Source organism: Oncorhynchus gorbuscha, linkage group LG03 (genome assembly GCF_021184085.1).
Source record: "Oncorhynchus gorbuscha isolate QuinsamMale2020 ecotype Even-year linkage group LG03, OgorEven_v1.0, whole genome shotgun sequence".
NCBI lineage: Eukaryota > Metazoa > Chordata > Actinopteri > Salmoniformes > Salmonidae > Oncorhynchus > Oncorhynchus gorbuscha.
In genome coordinates this window covers 94,297,404-94,322,411 of record NC_060175.1, presented here as the reverse complement: position 1 = coordinate 94,322,411, position 25,008 = coordinate 94,297,404, and the positions used below count along the sequence as shown (strand labels likewise).

The 25,008-nt window shown below is 43.7% G+C and overlaps 1 protein-coding gene across 1 annotated transcript; it reads right to left on the bottom strand.

Annotated features, from left to right (window-relative positions):
- Nucleotides 1–2,360: 2,360 nt before the first annotated feature.
- LOC124032272 (limb region 1 homolog-like protein) lies at nucleotides 2,361–23,834 on the bottom strand. Its single transcript, XM_046344539.1, has 13 exons — nucleotides 23,482–23,834; nucleotides 14,134–14,221; nucleotides 11,504–11,537; nucleotides 10,375–10,514; nucleotides 9,357–9,581; nucleotides 9,138–9,206; nucleotides 8,815–8,879; nucleotides 8,644–8,716; nucleotides 8,447–8,533; nucleotides 7,770–7,924; nucleotides 6,106–6,337; nucleotides 5,640–5,801; nucleotides 2,361–4,695 (listed from the first exon to the last, which is right to left on the bottom strand). The coding sequence occupies exons 1-13, from the start codon at nucleotides 23,542–23,544 to the stop codon at nucleotides 4,610–4,612; spliced, it is 1,479 nt and encodes a 492-aa protein (XP_046200495.1). The 5' UTR covers nucleotides 23,545–23,834; the 3' UTR covers nucleotides 2,361–4,609.
- Between the last annotated feature and the right edge of the window lie 1,174 nt (nucleotides 23,835–25,008).

Below are 25,008 nucleotides of genomic sequence, written 5' to 3'. Positions count from 1 at the left end.
TGACAGGTCCATTTCTATTGGATTCTCATGTGTGTAATGCCTGTTTATTGGGTGTATAGAGAGATCAGAGGACTGCCCAGCCAGTCTGCCTGCTGAGCCTAGTCCACCCAGTGTGTGAAGCAAGTGTGCCGTGAGTGTGTAGGCAGGGTGGGGGTCCGCCTGCCCTGCCGTCCCCGGGGCAAACGGACAGTGTCAACGCCTTTATAAGTTGATTAGCTAGAAAGTCTCGCCTTTTCCTGTGAGCAGCTCTGTGTGTTGCCAGCCAGCTAACAGCGGGAAGAATAGAACCCTAATGCACTTTGGCCAACACATCAAATGGCCAGCTGTCAGGAAAGCTAGTCTGTGTCTTTTTTCCCCTCGATTCTTGTGTTTTGACAATAAAGATAACCTATCTCATCCCGTTACAATACACGCTGGCTGTCTCCCAACTCCTGCCTCGTTTCTGATATGGACACTGAACTACCAGTCAGATGGTGGCCTTGCGTGTGTTAGTTACCCTACTGGACTTCTTGTCTGTGACACCACACAAAAAGAGAATAAAAAATGAACGGCACACACTCGTCTCTCCTTGCAGTGAACTTCTAGGACCAGCGCTGTAACCACCAATCTTTAACTCGTAGCCTTCAAACAAAACAGCAACTCCCAGGGTTCATCTTCCCACAGTGTTTCAGTAAACAGAAGATAGTATTTGAAAAATAATTGATATAGACCTAGACCTCATGACGTAGTGTTTATTTACATATAAAGGTGAGGTTTAAGTTCAGGGAAATAGTGAATGGGGACATGTTTATTGGAGCGCATAAAAGCAAAAACAGTTTTTTTAAATGATTGCAAATTGATTAAAAATAAAACTGAAATATCACATTTCCATAAGTATTCAGACCCTTTTCTCAGTACATTGTTGAACTACCTTTGGCAGCATGGAGTCTTCTTGGGTATGACGCTACAAGCTTGGCACCTGTATTTTGGTAGGTTCTTCATAAACCATGTGCCATGGAGTCGGCACATCAAATCTCTTCACAAAGTGCATGGCACCGCTGTCAATATTTATCCTCAAATGAAACTAAGACTTGTTAATTGTTACCAAGAAATGATTTGATATGGAAATAAAAACAGCTGCATCGGACCTTTAATAATGACTATAGACTAAATTGTCCAGTTGTTAAATGGATAAATTGAAAGGCATCACTATTGAACGTGATGGGTTATTTGCAGGACTACTTAGAGAGCATTGATCTATTGTTTTCCTTCCCTGTCAGTTATGCCAAGTTATGACATTGTTGTATTACAAATGCCACCTCATTCTCAAGGCGCTTGTTTACTATCAAATCCTCTCATAAGAAGATTATTTCTAAGAAATTTACACAGCAACTCAAAAGTCTTATTGTGATAAACAGAACTAATTTCACAAGGCCAGTTTGCACATTCACTAAAATAATTAGGTTAAAATAGTTAGGTTGAAATGTCAATTGGTCTGAAAGTTTCAAACAGGTAGGCACTTGGTGGGGGAGGGGGTCAATGTATTCAAAGTGCCATGTGTGTGTGCCTACAGCCCACAGGGCGAACCAAACCTCTAATATGTACATTTGTATGTTTGGCATAGGTCCTCAGATCCTCAAAAAGTTCTACAGCTGCACCATCGAGAGTGTCAATGCCTGGACCGGCAACTGCCTCCGACCGCAAGGCACTACAGAGGGTAATGCATACTGCCCAGGACATCACTAGGGTCAAGCTTCCTGCCATCCAGGATCTCTATACCAGGCCATGTCAGAGGAAGGCCCTAAACATTTTCAAAGACTACAGCCACCCTAGTAATAGACTTCTCTCTGCTACCGCAAGGCAAGCGGTACCGGAGCTCCAAGTCTAGGTCCAAGAGGCTTCTAAATAGCTTCTACCCCCAAGCCATGACTCCTGAACCGCTAATTAAATGGCTACCCAGACTATTTGCATTGCCCCCCCCACTTTTACACTGCTGCTACTGTTTATTATCTATGAATAGTCACTTTAGTAACTCTACATGTACATATTACCTCGACTAACCTGTGGCCCTGCACATTGACTCTGTACATAGCCTCGCTATTGTTATTTTACCGCTGCTCTTTAATTATTTGTTACTTAAAAAATTTAATAACAGATTTTTCCATAAAACTGCATTGTTGGTTAAGGGCTTGTAAGCATATCACTATAAGGTCTACTACATCTGTTGTATTCGGCGCATGTGACAAATCCAATTTGATTCACAGGAAGTAGCATTCTGGAAACATTTAGACGCTCCCTTTTAGTGGAGGAAAAGGCAACACAAAACAAAAGACAAATCAAACATCCAACAAAAGAAAACAAGAAAGAAACGCAAACAAAAATCAAGGAGAAACAATGATTTATTTTTCTTCCTTCCAAGAGGAAATGAATAATATGCAAGGAAAACTGGTGGAGGAAAAAGAGGATTAGGTGGGTGGTGGTGAAGGAGAGCGCGCTCGAGAGAGTCTCCTCTTGATTTGTGTGTGGGCTTTGGTTGTAGCGGCGTCAGGGACGGCCTCTGATGACAAACAGGACAAAATACAACAGCTTTGTTCTGGACCTGATTAAAGCAAGGCGACTAAAGGGTGGAGGGACAGAGGACAGACACGCACACGACACTCAGAAGACAGACACACTGGCACAGGATGGGCCGACACTCGCAATCACACAGCCCGGAACCGGGATGGGCTGGACAATGAGACCCGATGATTTATAGATGTACTCTAGATCTAACTGCACTCTAAACAGTCTTATTACTCATACCAATTCAGATTACAGACTATGTATAGGAAAATGCAATACATTTGTCCTTTTTCCTCCCTAGTACATAAAAATATATATAATTGCTGAAAGCAACACCTACGGTCACATTCTCATTACGTTAGCGTTTTTAAACAATACAAAATAAAATGTCCATCAGCTCCCAGATTAAAGAGAGGTTCTAAAAAATGCCCTTGATTAACTAATAAAAAGAGTAGCACTTTAACATTATCACCCCTAAGTAACCAGCCCACTCAAACATTGTGTTCCCCAAAGAATATATTGAATTGATGGGTGCCAGATCTGTTTCTGCTCACTTGCCAAATTCTTATGGAATCTTAATGCTGTTTAGCATGACAATGAGTGGCAAAGGAATTGGCAAGATGGCACAAACAGATCTGGGACCAGGCTAGTGAAATTAGTCAACTTTAATGACTGACCATCGATCAAGGATAAAAGAACTTCAGGTAAACGTTCAGCAGGCTGCCAGGTGAGTTTGGTGAATTTGGAGACCCTGCCCCCTGCTGGTGATGAACGGAACAGAACCCTGACTATCAGCTAATAATAAAGAATACTACCACAATTTAACATGCTGATACAGCAAAGGAGAACCATGACACAAATAAAAACAACAATCATTGACTATTCCAATATGAATTGAACAGAAAAAAACATCTGGAATTGGCAGTGGACAGTAACCAGTATTGCACTTAGGTTAATATTAACAAACGTTAACAACATTCACAGTAAGATTGGTCCAAGGCAGGATACCCAAAACTAGTGAGCGTCACTTTGCATTTAGGAAGCTCTCCTTTAGGGGGTTAAAAACCCATGAGAAAAAGTAAACTTTAATGCCATTATACGAGCAATGACACAACCTCCTTAAAAAATAAAATCATCTTTTCATGCATCATTCACTTATTCCAAATGATGAGTTTAAAAACAAGTCATGGGTCGTGTTCATTAGGCACCACATGGAAGAAAAGAAAAAGCAAACTTTCTGTTGCAAAAAGTTTTCAAACGTAACCTAATGAACACAACCCTTTCCTGTCCCGTTCTCTTCCTCCACGATATGAAGGTCAAGGTATGTAGAATAGAGTGAGTAATCCCTCAACCCTCATTTTAAAACATCCTCCTCTCATTAACAAACACAACACCATTAGACAGACGTCTTAAAAAACATGGAAGTGGGATTCACAGGATGAGTGAGGCCCAAAAAGAGTGGTTTAACATGAGGGGGGAGGCGGCAGCGAGCGAGAGACGATTCAAACGCTGAACCCCAGAGCAGGAAAAGGAAATGTCAGTCAGTCACAATGTAATGTTCCAAAATAGCTTTGACACGTGTGTCCAAAGAGTAAAGTAAGTCAGTCCCAGCTCAACCTCTCAAACCCACAGAGTTTCTCAAGGCATTAGGACATCCAGGATGCTCTGTATGTTGTCACAATGTCAACAAGAACCCTGATACAGATTAGAGCTCTTTTTCAGTTCCAGAATCTTTTATTGGTTCCAGAACATCTCGTTTTTTGGCTCAGATTACTGTGCACAATGATTCCAATATAACCCCAGTATTGTCGTCTGAGACGATTTAAATTGATTCCCCAGGTCAACTTGTATTAATTGGGGATTAGTCAGTGAGCAGCGCTCTACTGCACCATTGGCCAAACTGCACTTCTACTCCTCCACTTCTGTCTTTTCATTCTGGTGATCCAGACACCGATAGGTTGGAGGACTGAAGACAAGGTGCCTTTTGTTCCAATGGGAATGCTCTTCGGGAGGCTTAGGTCCCGGTCGGGTGTTAGAGATGACAATTGATTGGTCAAGGGAATGTCAGTCACTGGATCTTTGTCAGGCCATTGTCCAGGAGGAGCTTGAGGGGGATGGTGGTGCGGGACACAGTCAGAGGTAGTTTGTGGAGACCTGCGGAGACACATACGGTTAAAAAGGTGTAACGACACGTTTACCGCCAACACACACACACAGATCACGAGCAAGAGAGAAAGACGGTGAGCAAAGGAAAGAGAGGGATAGAGTAGGTGGGCAAGAACGTTTGGGTGCTAAGAAAGTCCATCAATCACAAAACAGAACAAAAGCAGTTGGGGAGGTCACGGGAAAAGAGAGATGACATCTGTTGTGAGTAAGGGGTGTGTGTGATATATATATATATATATATATACACACACACTGTTGTTTTTGTTGGGCAGAGGCTGTGGTGCATGTGTGTGAGGGGCTGTGCATGTGTGTGAGGGGCTGTGCATGTGTGTGAGGGGCTGTGCATGTGTGTGAGGGGCTGTGCATGTGTGTGAGGGGCTGTGCATGTGTGTGAGGGGCTGGGGAGTGGGCCAGCGGCTAGACCTACAGGCCCCTAGGGGACTCCTACTCCCCTCTCACTTTCCTGAGAGAATTGTATAGGCTTTTATCTGATATTTAATTGTATCTGAGGAAGGAGAGCAGCCCATTGGGAAACATGGCCAGGCACAGAGTTGGGAGGGAACACCTTGCTAGCGTGCTCACAGTTCAGTCACTCTGAAAACACACTGACCATCGGCAGCTAGCACAGACCTTCTACTGCATAATGAAAGTAACACAATATGACGAATCAAATACATATTCAATAGCTGATGAGGGGATTCGGCTGCAGCCAAGATAAGTGGACAAATCATGTACGGTTGTATTTGGAGTGGAACATCCCTTTAAATGGAAAGATGGAAAGCTATATGAAAGCATTATTATTTTAAAAACTAAACAAAGAGCCAACATATAGAACAATCAGGAAACAGGTCCAGAGACGTATCTTCCTGTCAAGCACTGTTTCATGTATATAGAGGCTTTAGAAATACATTTGGATTGATTGATGTAAGTACCAAAGGCACGTATGAGTTCTCTCTGCACAGTCCAGGTGAGAGTGTTGATGAGGCAAGCAGAGGTGAGGCCAGCGAACAAGATGTTGTACAGGAACACTATGTGGAAGTTCCCCAGCCAGTTATACCTCCCAAAGTCTCCCAGCAGGTCAAACCGTGTGATGCCTGAAGAACAAATAGAATGTGGTTAGGTTCAACGCTCTGGAACTGCTTTACTGCTCATCATGGATGGATAAAGTTCAGATCCTCGGACTGGTGAGGGTGTATTTGTGAAGCGCAGTACTTGAACATGGCCAAGGTCACACAGCGGTTATAGTGGTTGACTGCATAGACACGCCCTCCTCTGGTCAGAAATGATAATGCAACCAGAAGCTCTGTCTAATAACAGTAGGCAATGCGTCACTTTTTGTTCAACCATATGAGACAAGAACACAGAAACTCAAACCAGGGGAAAGGGGAGAGCCCTTACCCAGAGTACGAGAGAAGACTGGCAGTGCTGAGCTGAGGACCAGAAGAGAGACACAGTTCCCAATGATCTGTGTGAGGTTGGTGTCCTGAGTGTGGGGCAGCAGGAAGGTGAAGAGAGGAGAGCTGTAGAAGCCCACCACAGACGACACCATCAGGTACATGATGAGGACCACCTGCACTGCTGCTCCCAGAGAACCAAACATGGAGAAGGAAGTTGTCCCCAGACGAGGGTCCTATCACGCAGAGGAAACACACGGTTAATGCCAATTGGTTGTAAAATGTTCCCTCCCTCCCTCCCTCCTCCGCATAATCCTCGTATTTGTGTCGTCTTAAATCAATATAACATATAATGGTCCTCAGTAACTTCTTATAGAATAGAACAGGCTATTCAGGAGCAACAGTGGCAATATACAATTGGAACTCAACATACACTACATGATCAAAAGTATGTGGACAACTGCTTGTTGAACATCTCTTTCCAAAATCATGGGCATTAATATGGAATTGGTCCTCCCTATACCAGTCCCCACTCCTCTGGGAAGGCTTTCCACTAGATGTTGGAACATTGGAAGCAAGTCCCTGCAGCATTCAGCCACAATAGCATTAGTGAGGTTGGGCGATTAGACCTGGCTCGCAGTCGGCGTTCCAATTCATGACAAATATGTTCGATGGGGTTGAGGTCAGGGCTCTGTGCAGGCCAGTTAAGTTCTTCTCCGATCTCAACAAACCATTTCTGTTGCCACAAAGTTGGAAGCACAGAATCATCTAGAATGTCATTGTATGCTGTATCATTAACATTTCCCTTCACTGGAACTAAGGGGCCTAGCCCGGACCATGAAAAACATCCCCAGAACATTATTCCTCATCCACCAAACATTACAGTTGGCACTAGCGTTCTACTGGCATCCGCCAAACCCAGATTCACGCGTCGGACTGCCAGATGTTGAAGCGTGATTCATCAATCCAGGGAATGAGTTTCCACTGCTCCAGAGTCCAATGGTGACGAGCTTTACCCAACTCCAGCTGATGCTTGGCATTTTGCATGGTGATCTTAGGCTTGTATGCGGCTGCTCACCCTTGGAAACCTATTTCGTGAAGCTCTCGAAGATCTTGTGCCGACGTTGCTTCCAGAGGCAGTTTGGAACTTGGTAGTGAGTGTTGCAACCGAGGACAGAATTGTTACGCACTTCAGCACTTGGCGGTCCCGTTCTATGAGCTTGTGTTCCTACCACTTCGTGACTGAGCCGTTGTTGCTACTAGATGTTTCCACTTCGCAATAACAGCACTTACAGTTGACTGGGGCAGCTCTAGCAGGGGAGAAATTTGACAAACTGACTTACTGGAAAGGTGGCATCCTATGACAGTGCAATGTTGAAATCACTGGGCTCTTCAGTAAGGCCATTCTACTGCCATTGTTTGTCTATAGAGGTTGCATGGCTGTGTGCTTGATTTTATACACCAGTCAGCAACTAATTTGAAGGACTCACTCATACGTATGAAAAATATATATAATAATTAAATCGAGATAAGTTTTCGGCCATATCGCCCAGCCCTACAAGAAGACTAACAGCACGTGGTCTAGAATTGATGCTATAAAAGCCAATAATCCATACAAAGCCCCTACCAGCTCAAACATCCCCTTATTCCCCTTGGTAGAGTCCTCACCCCCATTCCTCTGGGCATGGCCGTCTCGTCGAACAGGAGCTCCAGAACGTGGAAACATACCATCAACACACACACCACCGTTAGAGCTAGGAGCAGGAGCATGGCCAGAGGGTAGAACAGGTTCCGCTGCCATGGTGATGCTCTCCTCCGCATCTCTGCGGGGGGAGGGGGGGGAGACAGAGCGAGAGAGGCAGAGCGAGAGAGAGACAGAGACACAGAGACACAGAGAGAGACACAGAGACACAGAGAGAGACACAGAGACACAGAGAGAGACACAGAGACAGAGTGAGAGGCAGAGCGAGAGAGAGACAGAGCGAGAGAGACACAGAGACACAGAGAGAGACACAGAGACACAGTGAGAGACAGAGACAGAGCGAGAGACAGAGACAGAGCGAGAGACAGAGACAGAGCGAGAGACAGAGACAGAGCGAGAGACAGAGACAGAGAACCATTGTACACAATGCGGTCTGTCGCCCGGTGAGCAATGTTGCTATTCCTGGACTTTTTATAATGCCTGAATGAAATCAATGTTGTACTTATATAATAATAATCTTCAAATGAATGCTATCCAACCCTAGTATCCCCACAGTGATCCCTGTATGCTGCAGCCCTAAATCAGTCAATACCCACAGAAGGTAATAAAACACAGTAGTATTATATACACATCTTGGTCTTACGGAGGGCGATGCGTTTGGCCTGGACGCCGAGGAACTGCATCCTCAAAGGCTCCACGTTTACACTGATTCTGCATGACGTGCTACCGCCTACAAGGAACAGAGCAAGGTCAACACCACCTCCTCTAGGATGACTCATAATAGCATGGTGTAGTGTGAGCATCATGTCTGTGAACTCTAGCACACGGTAGTCAACTCACTGTTGAGTTTCCTGGAGAGCGAAGCCTCCTCGAACGCAGCACAGTTCATCTCCACCTCCACATTCTCCAACAGCTGAAGAAACACAGGGGAAGGATGTCATCAAGTTATAACAATGGTATAGTGTTGTTATTGTCTGTATATAGGGGTATAGTATGTGGATTGTCACTCACCCCTGGTTTGACCAGTAGGCTCCCAGTGACACTGAACATGCGGGACAGCCCGAAGGGAGTGCACACTGCAGGGAGACAGGAAGTGGTAGGGTGGCAAATAGTCTAGCGGTTAAGAGCGTTGGGCCAGTAACTGAACAGTCGCTGGTTCGTATCCCAGAGCCAACTAAGTAAAACAAATCTGTCGATGTGCCCTTGAGCAAGGTACTTAACCCTAATCGCTCCTGTAAGTCGCTATGGATAAGTGAGTCTGCTAAATTACTAAAATGTAATACAAAAAAATATCTGACCATGACCAACTGATCACAAGTTAGTCAGCTACTTACACAGGAGCAGGAGCACTCCAAACAGAGAGATGGCAGAGTAGAGGTAGGGCAGGTAACACTCCCACACGTCTGAGATGGCATATCAAAAAGGCACCAGAGGAAAAGGGTTTTCATATATGGTTCTCAGAAATAAAGGACTCCAATTCAATTCTTCAAAATACCCATTGCAAACAGTAGCAAAATGGCTTATATGAATAGCAAAGTCAAAGATCAACTGACCGTAGAGGCTCTCCCTGGCCGTGTTGTTCAGCAGGGCAACACCCACCCACACCATGCCCAGCACCAGCAGAGTGAGCAGCAGCAACACCACCGCCGTCTCATACACCCGCGCCATCACCCCCTTCTTACAGCCCACGAAGCCCTCCGACTCAGTGAAGAAGTAGGCGAAGGGCATGAGGAAGACCAGGGACAGGTTGGAGAACAGGAACACTAGGTTCCATAAGCCTGATGGAGAGAAAGAAGAGACATGGTCAAAACATGACAGATTAGAACGCTATGAAACACCATTAAATAGATATAACAATCTATTAGCCAATATTAACAACAGGCCCAAAGGTGAAGTACGTCTGACTGTTAACAGTACCACAGTCCGCCACAAGGAGGCGCAGCCTGGCTGGATAGGGTAAAACTATTGGGGGGCATACAGTCAAGTCCACTAACATCTGTAGGGATCCGTGGCAATAAGCTACAGGGTTCAGTGACGTAGAGTTGGAGTTGACAGTGCTCCTTGTTATTCACGCCAACAACTAACATATGGGACCCACTTCTGCTGGTTGTTTAATTACTGTGAAAGGATAACATGACTCGCCTTTTCCAAACACCACACTATATTTGCCATAAACCCAAAGGCAACAGTTGTGGCTGCTTTGTGTGATGTATTGTTGTCTCCACCTTCTTGCACTTCGTGCTGTTGTCTGTGCCCAATAATGTTAGTTCCATGTTTTGTGCTGCTACCATGTTGCTACCATGTTGCTACCATGATGTGTTGTCATGTGTTGCTGCCTTAGGTCTCCCTTTATGTAGTGTTGGGTTGTCTCTTGTCGTGATGTGTGTTTTGTCCCATTTAACAATTTCCAACGTCAAGAACGGTTCATATTGATTTCAAGCTCACTGACTATCGATACTTAGGATTTAAATATGGTTTAAAACAGAAGGCTATAGAAGTACAGATTGAGTGCGTTGTTGTGGTGTAGACATGAAATGCTGTGTCGGTTGTAGTATAGACAAGGTACAGTACCGTGGATGAGTGATCCATTGAGCCACTGCATGTAGTAGCTGTGAGGAAAGGTGAGCAGCACCTCATTGGACAGGATGGAAATGGGGAGGAGCAGCACAGCACACACCGCCACAGAGAGGGTGAATGTACACAGCCACAGCCTGGAGGGGGAGAGAGTTTGTGACAGTGTAGAAATTCATTTTCATGGAAATGGACAATAAAGCATTTTGGAGTGTGTGTTTCCTGTAGCTTCTCTGTGAGAAGGTGACAGTATAGTGTGTGTTTCCTGTAGCTTCTCTGTGAGAAGGGGACAGTATAGTGTGTGTTTCCTGTAGCTTCTCTGTGAGAAGCGGACAGTAGTGTGCATTTCCTGTAGCTTCTCTGTGAGAAGGGGACAGTATAGTGTGTGTTTCCTGTAGCTTCTCTGTGAGAAGGGGACAGTATAGTGTGTGTTTCCTGTAGCTTCTCTGTGAGAAGGGGACAGTATAGTGTGTGTTTCCTGCAGCTTCTCTGTGAGAAGGGGACAGTATGAGAAGGGGACAGTATAGTGTGTGTTTCCTGCAGCTTCTCTGTGAGAAGCTTCTCTGGGAGGGGGGACAGTATAGTGTGTGTTTCCTGCAGCTTCTCTGTGAGAAGGGAAGGGGACAGTATAGTGTGTGTTTCCTGCAGCTTCTCTGTGAGAAGGGAAGGGGACAGTATAGTGTGTGTTTCCTGCAGCTTCTCTGTGAGAAGGGAAGGGGACAGTATAGTGTGTGTTTCCTGTAGCTTCTCTGTGAGAAGGGAAGGGGACAGTATAGTGTGTGTTTCCTGTAGCTTCTCTGTGAGAAGGGGACAGTATAGTGTGTGTTTCCTGTAGCTTCTCTGTGAGAAGGGAAGGAGACAGTATAGTGTGTGTTTCCTGTAGCTTCTCTGTGAGAAGGGAAGGGGACAGTATAGTGCCAACTGGTATGACAAAGGGTAGGAAGGACATTAACAGTTACACCGGGCAGACTGATACAACTACAGCCAAGTGGTGTTGTCATTCCATTTAGTCACATTGACTGAGATACTAGCTCAAACGCTCTGCTCACACTGACACAGTGAGTGACTGAGTCAACGTGCTGCAGACTGCTACCAAGTCAGTTTGTTCAGCCTTACGCTCTTTACTTACGCAATTTTGTTGACGGTCGCATCTTCAATGTCATCTGAAAAATGGCGAAAAACATATGAGTGAGTAATACATTTATACCAACATGCTAGTAAGGCAACCTAGTACTGACTAAAGGAACATGAGCATCTTGGCAACTGAAGGAAACCTTGAAAACAGACAGCTCCAAACCAAACAACTAGACAGATAAGAGAAGTGAAATGGTAGGAATGTTGATGGAGCCTGGAGGTAGAGGAGAGGAAGGCGGTAAAGGAGGCGAGGAAGAGGTAAAGAGGTAGAGGCGAGGAAGAGGTAAAGAGAGGTAGAGGTAAAGAGGTAGAGGCGAGGAAGAGGTAAAGAGAGGTAGAGGTAAAGAGGTAGAGGCGAGGAAGAGGTAAAGGCGAGGAAGAGGTAAAGAGGTAGAGGCGAGGAAGAGGTAAAGAGGAAGAGGGTAGGAAGAGGTAAGGCGAGGAAGAGGTAAAAGAGGTAGAGGCGAGGAAGAGGTAAAGAGGTAGAGGCGAGGAAGAGGTAAAGAGGTAGAGGCGAGGAAGAGGTAAAGAGAGGTAGAGGCGAGGAAGAGGTAAAGGCGAGGAAGAGGTAAAGAGAGGTAGAGGTGAGGAAGAGGTAAAGGAGAGGAAGATTCTAAAAACAGAGCGGTAAAACAGTAAGACAGATCAAAATGGATGGAGGGGAAATAAGGAGTTGGCCTCAACATCAGAGATATGCAGAGTACACCGTGTTCAAGAGGTCCAAAGAACAAACATCTCTGGTATGCCTGTATGAGTCAAGAAGAGGAACAGAAGAGTTTGAAAAAACACAGTCTGAGTGCAAGACAAACCAGTTAGTAGCATCTCAATTGATTCAGACCATCAACACCCCACTATTCAAGCTGTGAGGCACAAACGTTCTGCTGGTGGTGTTGACTGACTGCTGAGGACATTCATTGAATTCAAAAACACTGTATTGCTAATGCAGAGCAGGTTCAGCTGTCCACCTTTCCAAAACCCAATAAGCACACTGGCTGAGTAGGCTGTGGGCTGGCCCACTACCAAACCTCTGCCAGAAGGATATGGATACAGACGTAGGGAGGTGCTACAGCTGTTTTCTATAACCACACCTTATTGGAGTGATTACATAAAGCCACATAACCAATTGCATTTGCACATCCACACTTTGTGTTCACTTGAGAGCAACATAACACACATTCAATTATAAAATGGTCATACTTGGAAAGGACAGGGTACAAGTTTATCTTAAAAAGAACATTCGTCCCACCCCTCACCCAGCTGACCCACAAGCCTGAGGTGTTTCCATAACAACCTCCTGCAGCAGTGTAGGGCCATGTGTGTTCTGGCCAAGGCCCCTATAGGCCCAGATAGATAGCTGCTACCCCTCCACATTTGCATGTTTCCCTATCAACCTGTACAACACACATTCAATTACTGATGGGGGGGTCTGTACAGTTAAATGTTGAGATATTACTTCGTTTACTCCAGTTTCGTGATATCCAATTGGTAGTTACAGTCTGGTCCCATCGCTGCAACTCCCGTGCGAACTCAGGAGAGGCGAAGTCAAGAGCCATGCGTCCTCCGAAACACGTCCCCGTCAAGCCACACTGCTTCTTGACACACTGCTCACTAACCCAGAAGTCAGCCTCACCAATGTGTGGGAGGAAACACCGTACACCTGGCGACCCGGTCAGCGTGCAGTGCTAGAGTAACACCTCTTTCACTGCATGCAATGCAGTGCCTTAGACTGCTGCACCACTCAGGAGGCCCAGAGATATTAGTTTTGACAATGTATCGTATTATTTTGACAATATCACAATATTATTTTTGTGCTAGTTGGCTGTACCAAAACGTCAGTATTTTTTGTTCATAGCTTGTTCTTTTTAATATAGGGAGACAATTTGTTTTGTCAAAAAATATTTACTGGAACATTGATATGGCCTTACTGCCATTTGCACATAGAAATGCATTGAATAACATACATTTTGGGGGAACTATGTGGAAGTTTGTTTTGAAGTGTCTGTCCTATATCTGAGAGATATAAGAAAGATCAGGAAACGTATAAAATACATTCTACACATATTTAATGCTCCCTTTTGGGGGGGGTAAACAACTTCCATACATACTTCCATTAATTTTTTTAACTGGTACTGCCTTCAGGCGAGTCCTGAGGCTTGTGGACGTCCTAGAGCAAGACAATGTACAGTATTCTAGCAGCCCTTACAATAGACTAACTCAAAGAAACCAATGAACTGATTTCACTAAATCTACATCCAAGGCTGTTTACACAGGCAGCCCAATTCTAATAGTTTTTTCCATCTAATTTGTCTTTTGACCAATTACATCAGATATTTTTCAGAGCTAGTCTGATTGGTCAGAAGATCAATTCCAATAATCAGAATCTGACTGCTTGTGTAAAATACAGTCTAAGAGGTCTGAACAATAGGTTTCTGCTGTGCACACAAGGGATGGTGTGGTCTCCATAAACATAACACCACAAGAACCTTCCAGAAAGAAAATGTCATCTAGAGGTTTTTCAACAGCTTCCATTTCCTCTAACGGACTGTTAGTTTGGTTTGATGGATGGATGTGTTTAACATAATCTCTCAAGTCATTTCAGCCAGGCAAGCAGACTTCCATACTCACCAGTGGTGATATAGTCTGCATTCTTCTTGAAATGGGTGAGGATGAGGTAGGACAGTATGTAGAGGCAGGTGAAGAGGAGAACACAGATCTTGACAGAGGAAATAAACAAAATACCAAAAGATTAGGCTAATACAGATCATTGCATATCACCAGGATTTTACTTGAAAGACATCTTTTGTTTTCTTGGAAAATATGCAGCTCAGTTCAATAATCCCAACCTCAGTCTAGGAGCCATTCCCCATTATTTTAATCTCTACTTTGTACATTCTTCCACTGCAAATCAACCATTCCAGTGTTTTACTTGCTATATTGTATTTACTTTGCCACCATGGCCTTTATTTGCCTTATCTCACCTGCTCACATTGTATATAGACTTGTTTCTACTGTATTATTGACTTTATGTTTGTTTTACTCCATGTGTAACTCTATGTTGTTGTATGTGTCGAACTGCTTTGCTTTATCTTGGCCAGGTCACAATTGTAAATGAGAACTTGTTCTCAACTTGCCTACCTGGTTAAATAAAGGTGAAATAAATCAATTCTAAAAAAAAGTCTAAATAAATATCAGGTAAATGTTGAGATAATATCTTCAGATCAGCACATTACAACAGATCAAGTCACCTAGGTCATTTGGTTTAAACTCAGACTCTCTGACAGTTGATTATAATCTTGATTTACATTTGAGTCATTTAGCAGGTCTACGCTCTTATCCAAAGTGTATACTTTTCCATACTGGCCCCCAGTGGGAATCGAACCCACAACCCTGGCATTACAAGCGCCATGCTCTACCAACTGATCCACACAGGACCCTGTTATGTTGGTCATCATCACTAGGAGCTGTACTCATGGCTGACATGAATTGCTGTGAAAGTGATTATCGAAGAAGCTTGACAAGGTTGGGGGTCCTTGAGTGTGGAGACATACTTTAGGACTGTACCAAGGTTATTATAGTAAACTGAAAATAAAATTACAACTAAATGAATAAAATATTTAGTAAACTGAAATACTAACTATTATCTTTGACTCCAAAACTAACTAAAATCCATCACAGATTATGTTAAGTGTCTTTATTCTAAATTTAGGACAAAAATCAAATGGGGTTTTCAAGCTTTTTTTCAAATGGGATTTTCATCCTTCTGACAGGTCACATGGAGATACCGTTAAATGATCAAGTCAGACTCAGCAAGATGATATTTCCACCAGCAGCACAGCAGATATTGACATGAGCGCCATGCAATACCTCTCACACAGTCACTGCGCTGTGCTACAAGTGGTAGCTGTAGCTACAGGACCAAAACAGCAGAGAAGTTTAGCCTCACGCATCAACACTCCTGGTTGCTGCTGAAATCGACCCACTACTATCGTTTACATCTACATCACCTCGCTGAGTCTACCTTCAAACCTAATCTATAACCTGACCCATCACTTTATGCAATACTGCTCCACAATGGCAAGAAGTGACATCCCAGAACATATACATACATGGCTCCTAGCCTCCCAAGCATAGGTTACTTCATCCCCTAAAAATACATATAAAAACAGAAGTAGTATCTTTTTTTTAGCAAACTTTAAATAAATAAAAAAATTAATAGTCAATATGATCTAAAAAAAATGAAACTGAATTTCAAATAGAAATCTTAACTAATAAGAAAAACTAAAGAAAATCACAACAGTAATAACCCTGGAATTTAGAGAACAGGAGGCCAGACAGGATAACAGGAGGCTAGACAGGATAACAGCTGGCTAGACAGGATAACAGGAGGCTAGACAGGATAACAGGAGGCTAGACAGGATAACAGGAGGCTAGACAGGATAACAGGAGGATAGACAGGCTTTGGATAAAAGCGTCTGCTAAATGGCATATATTATTATTATTATAACAGGAGGATAGACAGGATAACAGCTGGCCAGACAGGATAACAGCTGGCCAGACAGGATAACAGCTGGCCAGACAGGATAACAGCTGGCCAGACAGGATAACAGCTGGCCAGACAGGATAACAGCTGGCCAGACAGGATAACAGCTGGCCAGACAACAGAGGAGGATAGACAGGATATAGCTGGCTGGACAGGATAACAGGGGGCTAGATAACAGAGGAGGACAGACAGGATACAGCTGGCTGGACAGGATAACAGGGGGCTAGATAACAGAGGAGGATAGACAGGATATAGCTGGCTGGATAGGATAACAGGGGGCTAGATAACAGAGGAGGATAGACAGGATACAGCTGACTGGACAGGATAACAGGGGGCTAGATAACAGAGGAGGATAGACAGGATACAGCTGGCTGGATAGGATAACAGGGGGCTAGATAACAGAGGAGGATAGACAGGATACAGCTGGCTGGACAGGATAACAGCTGGCTGGACAGGATAACAGGGGGCTAGATAACAGAGGAGGATAGACAGGATATAGCTGGCTGGACAGGGTAACAGGGGGCTAGATAACAGAGGAGGATAGACAGGATATAGCTGGCTGGACAGGGTAACAGCTGGCTGGACAGGGTAACAGGGGGCTAGACAGGATAACAGGGGGCTAGACAGGATAACAGGGGGCTAGACAGGATAACAGGGGGCTAGACAGGATAACAGAGGAGGATAGACAGGATAACAGAGGAGGATAGACAGGATAACAGAGGAGGATAGACAGGATAACAGAGGAGGATAGATAGTCTGGTTGTTCTCCTTTCTGACTGGCACAGTTGTGCAACTAGCTATCTAGTCAAGATGAGTGGGTTGGACTCAGGAAGCCTCACCCAGTCAATGTTTTGAAGTAAACCGTTTCAGGTCACAATAAGCTAGGATTTGTTTCTTCCATCACAATGCATTACTATCCACTGTCAACGGTGCGGTGGGTTTTGAAATGACCCAGCCTGTATAGTGACATGGTGACAGAGACATGCAAGACAAGGCCATTAGGCCAAGAGAAACAGATGGAGTCTGCAGATTAGATATACCAGCTTAGCCAGATGAAGAGAGCGGGAGAAACAGGGTGAGAGTGGGGGACTGGGATCAGGTTAGGACGGGAAGGAAGTGTGCAACTAGACAGACCTTAAACCCCTATTTGGGTCAATATACAGCCAGCCTCAATGAATCTAGGGATATTGTCTTCTGTAAGAGAACGGACTCCTTGACCAACTGAACATTGATTAATCCCATTTAATCGGATACAGTCTAATAGCTGTCTGCCGGGCCTGGTTATCTGGGGTAAAAATCTGAGAATGTGCCTCTTGAAACTAAATCAGTGGTCAACTGTTCACAACTATACTCACAGAGCTTCAACTCTAAAATCACAGGATGTGGTGAGAGATTAATGTTTCGCCATTGGTGTTGGAGGAAATGCTGAGTTAACTGGGACTATTCAGAGAGACAACCAAGGACACACATAAAACACAACATGTAAGGCCTAGACAAACATCCTCTCCCCAGCCCAGAGGAAGAGAGGTGATGGTGGCAGGATTCAGGAGTTCACCCTGAGGTGACATTAACTGCAGAAAACAATAGTTGAGAAAGAAAGTTACCTCATCCTGAGAGAGTGGCAGAAATGTGACAAAATGGCTACCACTGCCTGGAAAAAGACTGTTTCCTGTAGATTGAATAATGCTTGCCCAAGCACATCTTGTCCTTGTGAAATAAATAAAATGGTACCTTTGACAGTCAATCCAATGAAATATGATAGAATTCCTCTTATTCAATTGTAGGCCTATTTGTTCAATACATATGATCACGTTTCTAGGGCATTATTTCACTGCAGTAGAAGGTCAACAACTTCTTGTTCTATTCTTCACTGTAGAATAACATTTAAGGAGAGGAAAACACATCTGCACACGCACCCACCTTCATGTCAATGCCTAGACACTACATTCCTCGGACATACAAAGTACATTGAACAACAAGAGGAGGACATATAGTACAGTGACAAAGTGGGGTTCCTCCTCCAATCCATGGGTGGGACAGGCGATCTCCCTGTCCCTCTTTCTAGGATGGCAACAATGAGATTTGGGGAAAACCAGTGGTTGTATCACCCATATTAACAACTGGGCCCTAACCACAGTGAAGTTCCTAAAAATCGCTGCCATTGCAGGATTGTTTCTCATTGAGGCAGTGAGAATAGATCCAACACTATAGCCTGGTTGGGCTGATGTCCCCAACAGTGACAAATTAGCACTTGGACAATAGATTCCAGCTAACAGGACAGGTATCTGAGACTGTCTACAATGTTTTGTTTTCCCCAACATGAACTGAATGCAACACAAAACAATGCCTTCTCTACAGACATGACTGGTGACAATCATTCCCATTCACTGTTCCTTACATTACGCATACGCCAAGTAGCCTATGGTTTTGTAGGTTTGTTGAGAAATTCTTACCAATCGTGACGTATAGCTAGCCTGGTACCGCAAAATGTCAAATGCATGTCGCAACAAAACAATGACGCTACAAATGCTCAGCATCAAAATTAGCCAACAAACTGTGGAGGAAATCGTTCAATGTGCTGTGTTCGCAATAAGCCTGCTATATCCCACAAAGAGAAAGTACCGGTAGGTAGTCCAGGCAGTTCTAAATAATGAGCTGGGCTTAGAAGAGGTTTTAACGGCCGGAGGCTGGGCTTTCTGTCCAGGCAGTTCTAAACAAGGAGCTGGGCTTAGAAGGGGTTTTAACGGCCGGAGGCTGGGCTTCTGTGGTGGTGGACAGTTGGGCAAACTTAAAATGAATAAACCCTTTCATGCATGGTGTTCTACTGCTCACTTACTGCCCCAACATGAACCTGGTTGTTGAGAATAGGCCGAGGAGCTAGAGTTTAGAGTGTGTCTAACGGCCAAGGTCTCTGCCTGCCTGAGCTTGTGTTGAAGGCACTGCCAGGGTTGGCCAGGCATTTGAGAACAAGGAGATGGAGTTTCAAGAGGGTTCAATTTGGGTTTAACAGCCAAATGATGGGCTTTTGTATTGAAAGCGGTGCAGAAAGTGGGCGCAACATTGTACAGATGGAGCCAGCGGCAGAGTAAAAACCCATTCTGTACAGATGGAGCCAGCGGCAGAGTAAAAACCCATTCTGTACAGATGGAGCCAGCGTCAGAGTAAAAACCCATTCTGTACAGATGGAGCCAGCGGGTCAGAGTAAAAACCCATTCTGTACAGATGGAGCCAGCGGCAGAGTAAAAACCCATTCTGTACAGATGGAGCCAGCGTCAGAGTAAAAACCCATTCTGTAAGATGGAGCCCAGAGTAAAAATTCTGTACAGATGGAGCGTCAGAGTAAAAACCCATTCTGTACAGATGGAGCCAGCATCAGAGTAAAAACCCATTCTGTACAGATGGAGTAAAAACCCATTCTGTACAGATGGAGCCAGCGTCAGAGTAAAAACCCATTCTACAGATGGACAGATGGATTCTGTACAGATGGAGCCAGCGTCAGAGTAAAACCCATTCTGTACAGATGGAGCCACAGAGTAAAAACCCATTCTGTACAGATGGAGCCAGCGGCAGAGTAAAAACCCATTCTGTACAGATGGAGCCACAGATGGAGCGGCAGAGTAAAACCCATTCTGTACAGCAGAGTAAAAACCCATTCTGTACAGATGGAGCCAGCGGCAGAGTAAAAACCCATTCTGTACAGATGGAGCCAGCGGCAGAGTAAAAACCCATTCTGTACAGATGGAGCCAGTAAAAACCCATTCTGTAAAAACCCACAGATGGAGCCAGCGCAGAGTAAAAACCCATTCTGTACAGATGGAGCCAGCGTCAGAGTAAAAACCCATTCTGTACAGATGGAAAAACCCATTCTGTACAGATGGAGCCAGCGTCAGAGTAAAAACCCATTCTGTACAGATGGAGCCAGCGTCAGAGTAAAAACCCATTCTGTACAGATGGAGACAGAGTAAAAACCCATTCTGTACAGATGGTAAAAACCCATTCTGTACAGATGGAGGAGTAAAAACCCATTCTGTACAGATGGAGACAGCGTCAGTAAAAACCCATTCTGTACAGATGGAGACAGCGGCAGAGTAAAAACCCATTCTGTACAGATGGAGACAGCATCAGTAAAAACCCATTCTGTACAGATGGAGACAGCGTCAGTAAAAACCCATTCTGTACAGATGGAGACAGCGTCAGTAAAAACCCATTCTGTACAGATGGAGCCAGCGGCAGAGTAAAAACCCATTCTGTACAGATGGAAGCGTCAGTAAAAACCCATTCTGTACAGATGGAGCCAGCGGCAGAGTAAAAATAAAAGCTGCAGCTACCTCGCTTTCAAAGCAGCTTTCATGCCAACAAATTGAAGAGTTTGTACAATGCTAAGTTTACAAGTGGAACAAGAGGATAAATCTAATTGATGCGCAACAGCCAAAAACAATCAACAAATGGTATGGAACATGAAAAGTCTGCATGTCCTTATAATAATAGTCCAAATATTTTCCATTACCGAGAGGAAGTTGAATAACAGATCAATACTGATGTGGAACAGAACATCTTCTGGTCTCTGATACACTTTGGAAGGATGACGTCACAAGATTACTGAAACGTTAACTACCAAGTCATTTTCAAGGTAGCAAGATGAGAGGGGCTTGTATCAGGATCAATGATGATAAGCTAAGGCTAAAGCCCCTTTAATGACCAGAGGTCAAATGATTACACCATGTGTGAGAGAGAGAACAAACAGTGAAGAAATAAGCTTAGGACTGTATGGTAGCTAAAAGGTTAAGCAAGGCCCGGGGTACTTGAGAAGAATTAGGCCTAGGTGAAAGGGACAATGTCAAGATAAGCTTTGGGCATTGAAGCATATTTTTAGTATTAAGCCTACTGGGCGATTCCACACCAGCGTAGCCCGAAAGTGTTTTTGGCATCTCAGATTGTTCTGGCAATTCTCACATATTCAAAAAAATATTATTATTTTTGGGAGGGGGCGGGGGGGGCTGGGGCGTTTCACATTTGTATCAACCATATTTTTGTTGTCGTGATGAAATTTTAAGGACCCATAAGACCATATGACCGTGAACCATACATGATACACACCTCATCTTTGTATAATTCTACCCATTATAGTCTGCTGTAACATATGGAGTATGTCTAGATTAGAGGTCGACCGATAAATCAGAATGGACGATTAATTAGGGCCGATTTCAAGTTCTCATAACAATCGGTAATCTGCATTTTTGGACACCGATCACGGCCGATTACATTGCACTCCACGAGGAGACTGCGTGGCAGTCTGTTATGCGAGTGCAGCAAGGAGCTAAGGTAAGGTGCTAGCTAGCATTAAACTTATCTTATAAAAAACAATCTTAACATAATCACTAGTTAACTACACATGGTTGATGATATTACTAGTTTATCTAGTTTGTCCTGCGTAGCATATAATTGATGTGGTGCCTGTTCATTTATCATTGAATCACAGCCTACTTCGCCAAACGGGTGATTTAACAAGCGCATTCGCGAAAAAAAGCACTATCGTTGCACCAATGTGTACCCAACCATAAACATCAATGCCTTTCTTAAAATCAATACACAATAATGTATTTTTAAACCTGCATATTTAGTTAATATTGCCGGCTAACGTTAATTTATTTTAACTAGGGAAATTGTGTCACTTCTCTTGCATTCTGTGCAAGCAGAGTCAGGGTATATGCAACAGTTTGGGCCGCCTGGCTCGTTGCGAACTGTGTGAAGACCATTTCTTCCTAACAAAGACCGTAATTTGCCAGAATTGTACATAATTATGACATAACATTGAAGGTTGTACAATGTAACAGCAATATTTAGACTTAGGGATGCCACCGGTTAGATAAAATATGGAACAGTTCCGTATTTCACCGAAAGAATAAACGTTTTGTTTTCAAAATGATAGTTTCCGGATTTGACCATATTAATGACCTAAGGCTCATATTTCTGTGTTTATTATATTATAATTAAGTTTATGATTTGATAGAGCAGTCTGACAGAGGTGGTAGGCAGCAGCAGACTCTTAAGCATTCATTCAAACAGCCCTTTCCTGCATTTGCCAGCAGCTCTTCACTGTGTTTCAAGCATTGCGCTGTTTATGACTTCAAGCCTATCAACTCCCGAGATTAGGCTGGCAATACTAAATTACCTATTAGAACATCCAATAGTTAAAGGTATTTGAAATACAAATGGTAGAGAGAAATAGATCTATAATAACTACAACCTAAAACTTCTTACCTGGGAATATTGAAGACTCATGTTAAAAGGAACCACCAGCTTTCACATGTTCTGAGCAAGGAACTTAAACGTTAGCTTTTTTACATGGTACATATTTAACTTTTACTTTCCTCTCCAACACTTTGGTTTAAATAATGCAAAAACAAATTGAACAGGTTTCATTATTTATTTCAGACTAAATTAAAGTTAAAAGTTCAAATAAGTGTTCATTCAGTATTGTTGTAATTGTCATTATTACAAATATATGTATATATTTTTTGTTTTTAAATGGGCCGATTAATCGGTATCGGCTTTTTTTGGTCCTCCAATAATCGGTATCGGCGTTGAAAAGACATCAGTCGACCTCTCTAGTCTAGATACTGAAATACAATTTCACATCATGAGGGTCTTGGCATTCTGCAACGTTGTCGTCATTTCTGACTCACAGAATAAGCCTACAAAACGCAAGATTAGATGTGGTCTTTAAAGTACAGTGCTGTTATCTTTTTGGCTCATGGAACAAGGCGTGCTCTGCTGTAGCTAGGTCTACATGAGAACTGCTGTGCGTTGTGGGGTTAAGGGTCATCTCGATGTGCCCTGTTGAAGCAATAGTAATCAGGTCTGAAGTTCAGCAGGAGCTGTTCTGTGCCATCTATACAGTGTTGTATTTAGTAAGGACAAAACGTTTTAAAACTGAGTGAAAGAGGTACTACCAAAACTTCTCCAAATAGAATGCAGATATACATTTAATGTTGCAAAACGTTTTGCTGCAGTGTGCCCTACTGAACACAACCCAGCGTAACATCCCATAAAGAAGTCAATGTGGTTGAACCAGGTGGCAACAGTTCAGGTAAAATCATTACATATCTATACAACTATAAGTTATGCATGGCTCGCATTACACACAACCATGATAAGTCTACAGCCAAGGCTTTACAAGAAGAAACATACAGAAATGCATATGGATGGAGGCCCAATGACCAGCCACACACCCCTGTAAAGGGATTCCCTTGTAATAAGTTATAGGCTACAGTAACCACAGAACTTCAGTAGAGGAAGAAACGAAATCACTATCAGTATGCAAACTTTTATGAACATAATACAGCCACTTCCCGAAATGCACCACGGATTAATATCTCGCTGAAATTATTTTTGTGTTGAGGTTTATAAACAAAGAGCATTAGCGTACTTACAAAAATCTCTCGCACTTTGTTGTGGAAAAGTTGCTCTCTAACCGACACGTCGTCTACTTCCATCCTACGAAACCATGACGCAGGGGTTAAAATATGATAAAACGTGGCTAAAAGCGCTGGGACGGGATGGTAGTACAGTAAAACAACAAAGCATCTCTCGCTGGTTAGAACAGTGTGGCAAGCGAACTACATTTGTCCTAAACTTCTCAAACTAACGACAAAGCTACGGTCGCGGACCCTGTTTCGTTTAAACTCCACAAACAAGCAACCGTCCTCCGTGCGCGTTACACATAGGGGGTGGCGACTGGGCGGGCGATCCGGGAGAATGGGTGGTGGTTAGATGTACCGCTACCTGGGCTGCGTTCAGTACGTTGTTATTCATGGATCTATATATTTCTTTTCTCGAACACAATCATAATTGCTTCTATTTTACCAGGGCTCTGTTTCAGAAAGCAGGGTTAACAAACTCTGAGTTTAAACCTGAACTCTAGGTTGACTAACTCTAGGCTGTCAAACTCAAGAGTTTTCGGCTTTAGAACAGATGATAAATTGAAATCAATCAAATCAAAGTTTATTTGTCACGTGGCCGAATACAACTGGTGTAGTAGACATTACAGTGAAATGCTTACTTACAGGCTCTAACCAATAATGCAAAAAAGGTATTAGGTGAACAATAGGTAGGTAAAGAAATAAAACAACAGTAAAAAGACAGGCTATATACAGTAGGGAGGCTACATACAGACACCGCTTAGTCAGGCTGATTGAGGTAGTATGTACCTTTTAGATAAGGTTAAAGTCACTATAAATATATGATGAACAGAGAGTAGCAGTAGCTAAAAGAGGGATTGACAAGGGGTGGTGGGTGGGACACAATGCAGATAGCCCGGTTAGCCAATATGCGGGGCATTGGTTGGTCGGCCCAATTGAGGTAGTATGTACATGAATGTATAGTTAAAGTGACTATGCATATATGATAAACAGAGAGTAGCAGCAGGGTAAAAAGAGGGGATGGGGGGAGGCACACAATGCAAATAGTCCGGGTAACCATTTGATTACCTGTTCAGGAGTCTTATGGCTTGGGGTTAAAAACTGTTGTGAAGCCTTTTTGTCCTAGACTTGGCACTCCGGTACCGCTTGCCATGCAGTAGTAGAGAGAACAGTCTATGACTGGGGTGAATGGGGTCTTTGACAATTTTTAGGGCCTTCCTCTGACACTGCCTGGTGTAGAAGTCCTGGATGGCGGGCAGCTTAGCCCCAGTGATGTACTGGGCCGTACGCACTACCCTCTGTAGTGCCTTGCGGTCAGAGGCCGAGCAATTGCCGTACCAGGCAGTGATGCAACCATGCTCTCGATGTGGCAGCTGTAGAACCTTTTGAGGATCTCAGGACCCATTTCAAATCTTTTTAGTTTCCTGAGGGGGGATAGGCTTTGTCGTGCCCTCTTCATGACTGTCTTGGTGTGTTTTGACCATTCTAGTTTGTTGTTAATGTGAACACCAAGGAACTTGAAGCTCTCAACCTGCTCCA